At 33.8% G+C, this 5474-nt stretch overlaps 1 protein-coding gene across 3 annotated transcripts in view; it reads right to left on the reverse strand.

Annotated features, from left to right (window-relative positions):
- LOC101509965 (uncharacterized) overlaps nucleotides 1-4467 on the reverse strand; it is a 10646-nt gene extending 6179 nt beyond the window's left edge. For 2 of the 3 annotated variants that reach the window (XM_004504192.4, XM_073370169.1), the window contains exons 1-3: nucleotides 4011-4304; nucleotides 3782-3890; nucleotides 2179-2343 (exon numbers count right to left, since the gene is read on the reverse strand). In XM_004504192.4, the coding sequence (XP_004504249.1) occupies nucleotides 2179-2343; nucleotides 3782-3875 (259 nt within the window). In that variant the 5' untranslated portion in view covers nucleotides 3876-3890; nucleotides 4011-4304. The other variant, XM_004504190.4, reaches the window with a different exon arrangement.
- Between the last annotated feature and the right edge of the window lie 1007 nt (nucleotides 4468-5474).

Raw genomic sequence — 5474 nt, forward strand, 5'->3', positions numbered from 1 at the left:
TTCAGCAGGTTATAGGCATATCATGTCCATTGTTGTAAACCTAGCACTATACAATGTGGGATATACAGCGAGGCAAAGTATAGACCTCTACTATTCCTTTGAAATTTGCCTATAGTTGAATTCCCTCTAAGTTATCAAAACCAGGACAATAACTATCACCAGAACCAAGACCAATCAATTATCAATTTGGCTTAGTTATTTTAACTCATTAGCCATCCTTCTGCTCTTGCAGAGAAACCTATGACCTATGAAGTACAGTTTGGCTTTTCTTCCCCTATTAGCCCTATAAACCAAATTGCCACTCAGATCCACTCAGGGGTGTTCCATGAACATGGAATACAGCATCATGATAATAGCACACTCTATTAAAGCACTAGCATCACGCTGGCCAGCACTGAGCTGTAGGCCTGTAAAATAATGATAATCAACTATTTACAATGAAACCACAACTGCATTTGAAGGAAGCATTGGTCACAAAGGGAAAAAAATCAGCATACAATACTGACCCCTGCAAGATCTTCTAAAAAATGTGACATGGGCTTTTTTGGTCACACACATTTTTGTGGTTTTGTACCAAGCCCAAAATATAATAGACCTAATAACATGAAAGGTTTTGATAAAACCAGAAGCCCAAACTTAGTGGCATTGTTCAGTTCATGCAATTCTTTGTTGAATTTACTTGCACAGGAATCTTGCATCTTTATAGGTGGCATACTGCCCCTAAGGTTGTATTGGGATATTACGAAAGTGTGCTTGTATGACTTACATCCTGCACAAGCCCATATCAAGGTAGTAACCATTTCTAATAAACAGAAAGGAAAACCTTGCAGCATGTGATTTATTTCTGCCCTTGTAAGATGGGCAAAAATCATTATTAATAATAAATAAATAATAAATTAATAATATATCCAGTTTTGTCAACTACCACATGGCCTTCGAGACATCATAGACAAACCAAAAATTTAGATAAAATGTTGATCTCAGTTGATCTTTCTAGGCGATGGAGGAAAGAAACGAATCCCACAGACTTTATATCATTTAAGACATTAATAAATAATAACCCAATTTTCATTTCAGACATTAATAAATAATAACTCATTTTTCATAGTACCGAAGTTGGTTGAATTTAGAAACTTTAAATTTCAAGTCATATCTTCCCATATCAGAAAAAACAGCAAGATCAAAGACCTTTATGTTCATAAAAAACAAGCCAATCATTTAGGCATCTTTATTCCTTTCCATAGACACTAAAGCTTTATTTGGGAGGGGAGGAGTGATTTGGAGCCCTTCTCTGTTGCTTTTTACAGTTCCCCCAGATTAGGGGATTTAGAAGGAAAAATATCACAATTAACTAATTTGGTGATTTTGTAAAACCATTTGCCCAAGGCGTGATTGGTATTGAGAAAAGAAGATCTGCAACGGAATTCCAAAGTCATTGTTCCTACTTCGAAAGCATTGTCGTTATGAGCAGTGGACACATTAGGGTTTGGCAAGCTCACTGCCGACTATCACTCTCACATGCACCTACCAGAATTCTGCTCTGCCACGAAGCTCGTCTACTTCCCAGATTTGGGCCCCAGCCTAGAGAAGCACAACAAGGTTGCAAACTACGTGATGTATCGGGACAAGAACTTCAACTACACATTGGTAGGGTGGATTCATTCAAGAACTACTCCAGAGGGGGAGAACATTCCGACGAGCAATTTCTTGTGGCACAGCCGCAACTCCACCGGCCACAAGGACAGTTTCAGGCTACGCCACGGAGGGTGACGCGGTGGACCAGAACTTCCACGCCCTCTCCGTAAGAGCAACAGGAAGTTCAAACACTATCCAATCACAGACCTCCGTTTCACATCTTAATAGAAGGCAACATTAAAAAATATATAAAGAGGATCTTCATTATTATTTTTGTCATTGTTTTAAATTTAAAATATAATAATAAAATAAAATGCAATATAATTAATTTTCAAAAGGAAAGGGTAAAATAGTACATTTCTCATACTAATCCTCCATTATTCTTCTCAATTTTTGACATCCAAACAAATTAACAAGGTGAGAGATTAATTACCATTCCCTTCCCTCTCCTCCCCTCCCCTCCCCTCATAGCTCCCAAAAACTGCCTACCTTATTAGACCTAGCACTAAACTAAACTAAACTATTTTTTAATAATTGAATTACCTGTTTTGTTACTGTTGGAAGTACCCTTGTTAACCAAGGGATGACGTATAACGCCGCAGATATCACACGAAGTCATACTCTCATCGTTGTCGTAGGTGCAAATGGAGCATTGCCAAATTCCAGGCCTGATGGTCTCTTGCTTTGTATCAGGTCCTTTTCCTGCTCCTGTTACAACAGAAAAATACTATGAGGTCTGTAAAATAAAAAAATTAAGTTACCAATATACCAATAAAGATCTCAGATCGGAAATAATTTTGTATTTTGTTAATCAATGTGACTCTTCTCTTCTACTTTTTGTCATATGTAAGTTCTTTCGTGTAACTCATTAAAATCATTGGCAGTGGCACCCAAAACATTTTTTTTACTGGATGTTTTGACTAACCAATTAGGGTTTCCTCCATCCAAATTTGGTCATCATTGATAGTAGCCAGTTTTGCTAGATCATGGGCTTTTAATTTATTATCATTCGGACAAAATAAGTTAGGCTAGTTTATGAACCGTCCAGGAAAATTAGGTACTTTCAACCCCACCCCCTCCAATTCAGCTTTAGGAACTATTATTAGAATATAAAAAATTATATATTATATTATCTTGATATTATGCTAGAATATCTTAGTTTATGTCATAGGATTAGTTTCTTATCTTAGAGTATCTCTTAAGATTAATTTTCATATCACTTAGTTGTTGAAATGAGTTGTTTCCCGATTTTTCTTCTTTATTTAAGACTATGAGTCTTGTGTGCCTATAAATAGGGTTAATGTTTAGTCACTTTGTGTCAAGCTATTATCAAATTAATACCGATCATATTTCGCCATAATCACATTTTTTTTCTTATTATTTTCCTCATAGTAGTTTTCAATTGAAGAACTACTAGCTGCCCAAAAAAAGTTATGAAGCAAACAGTAACTAAGATGGACTAAAAAATCATGCTTATCAGAAGATAAGGCTATCCAACAGAAATCGAACAACAACAAACTAAATCTAGAAAGTGATAGAAAACACATTACTAGCTAACAATCAAGGTCGACATTCAAGAATTTGAAGTGTCATTAACATCGTAATGTCTCTGTAGATCCAAGAATCTCACAGGAGTGCAATAATAGTAAAGATTAGGAGGTAAAAGAGATAAGAATAAATTTAATTATTATAAATATGAAGGGTTGCCCATTATCAACTGAGTTTTCCACAATCTTGCTTCCCACCTCACTTTAAAATCAACTCACCCAAATCAAACAAATTAACCAAATGTATACCCACTAAACCTCTAACTGCCTTAACCACCCACCCTAACTGTTTTTATCCCTTCTGTGTACTTCTATGTTCGAACTTCGAACACACACTTGCACGTGCTCTTCTTATTCTGAGGCCTAACACATGACAAACAAAACACCATCATAGGATAAAAGCAGAAGTGGTAAGGGTTAGGACACTGAATGAGAATTATGCACAAGGTCCAGGGAGCTCAATCCCTACTATTAGCAAATCATCTATTCCTAAAAAATTAAACACTAACAGTTGCCTATAAAATAAAGATAAAAGCAACAGTAATAGTATAATTAAGAGAAACTAAGTAAAAACGAGTAATTAAGATAAACAAACTAACCGTAGTTTTCAGTTTCAAAATCATAATCATAGTCGTCATATTCCTCATAGTCATCGGCGTAGTAATCAATTTCATAGTTTACTTTACGAGGCATGGTTTTCGCAGCACACTGAGCACAAAAAAAATAAAAGAACAATAACATAAATAATCGAAAAGGAAAATAAGCAGATTGAAGGGAAAAAAAAAAAAGCTGAAGAAACTAAGCACACAATAAAACATGAATTCGTACATGTGCTGTATAGAATGAGTATGGTATAAGCAGTTAACAGAGCCGCATGTGAATGAAGCAGTCGCTTCAATGTTGGTCTTTAACACGAACGAGGGGAATTGCAAAACCTAATTGCTGAAAAGAAAAGCAATGGATCGATTGAGAGAAAGTATATAGTGAAATGGAAGAAACAAAATGGGGTTCGTTTGGTTAGTAGGAAAGCTTAAATCGAAATCGGGAAACGAAATAGGAAGAAGACGGAATTGCAAGGTGGAGTTAAACAAGTGTGATCGGAACAAGCCTCGACATTGCCATTCCTACCTTCTTCTAACTCGTCATCTACCCAAACCTTGTCATATAAATTCGTCTTCGACCTTTCGGGATTGCGAAGAAAATTAAATAATAATAATAATTGTATTATATTATTTCGTCAAAAAAAATATGTATTATGTTGTTATTATTATTATAAGGGTGAAAAGAGAAGAGATGTTCTAAGTAGCTGAGTAAATATTTGAGAACAATTTTATTCTAAAAAAATTATATTATCATTTAATTATATAGTTGCATGGATCTCAAAATGTTTTATTTTAATTGTAATAATTTATAAAATCACATGTTTAATTGTAATAATTTAGAAATCACATGTTTGATTTTAATTATATAGTTGACATTTGTTGATTGCATGTAGCCCTTCTTCCAGCTTCATCACAAGAAAAACCAAAACTAAAATTTGTTTTTATCAATGGTGAGTTACCAGCAAATATAACATCTTTTGGGAGTATCAATATTGTGACTGATTTATAAATGCATAAATGCGATGTACCAAAACATCTGCAGTTGTTAATGCAATAGCTACTTTGTTGTTCGCTGCCACAATCACCACCTCTACAAGTCAAACGTGTGCTTGTTGTTGCACCAGAGGTCGTTGTACTAGTAATTTTTTTTTTACTTATAGTACACATAAATTAAACTCAACATTAATTGTTTATAATAAATCACTATATTTCATTTTATATCTCAAATATTATTAAAAAATATGTTTTTTTTTATATGCGTGTTCTCTATTTTAGCTTAAACACATGTTTTTTTACCAAGTAATGTGGCGTTTAATCACAAAAAGATAAGTTAAACTCGTGAGAGGAAAAACGAAATCTCGTAATATCTTGTAGAGATCCTTTGACCAATGTAACACTCCGGCCATTCCCGTTACCCCCTCCACACAGACCTACTACCAATTGAACTAGTGATTTTGTTTTCAGTACCTTTCATTTTAAAGTGTAATATTTGACTGATATTAAATTAAAATTAAAACTAAAACATATTTGATATAATGGATATCATAGACAGTGATTTTTGTTTTCACTACCTTTTATTTTAAAAAAATTACTGAAGTATTTCATTTTCAAAATTATATATATATATATATATATATATATATATATATATATATATATATATATATATTATATATATAAGTCGTCTTTG

Source organism: Cicer arietinum, chromosome 6 (genome assembly GCF_000331145.2).
Source record: "Cicer arietinum cultivar CDC Frontier isolate Library 1 chromosome 6, Cicar.CDCFrontier_v2.0, whole genome shotgun sequence".
NCBI lineage: Eukaryota > Viridiplantae > Streptophyta > Magnoliopsida > Fabales > Fabaceae > Cicer > Cicer arietinum.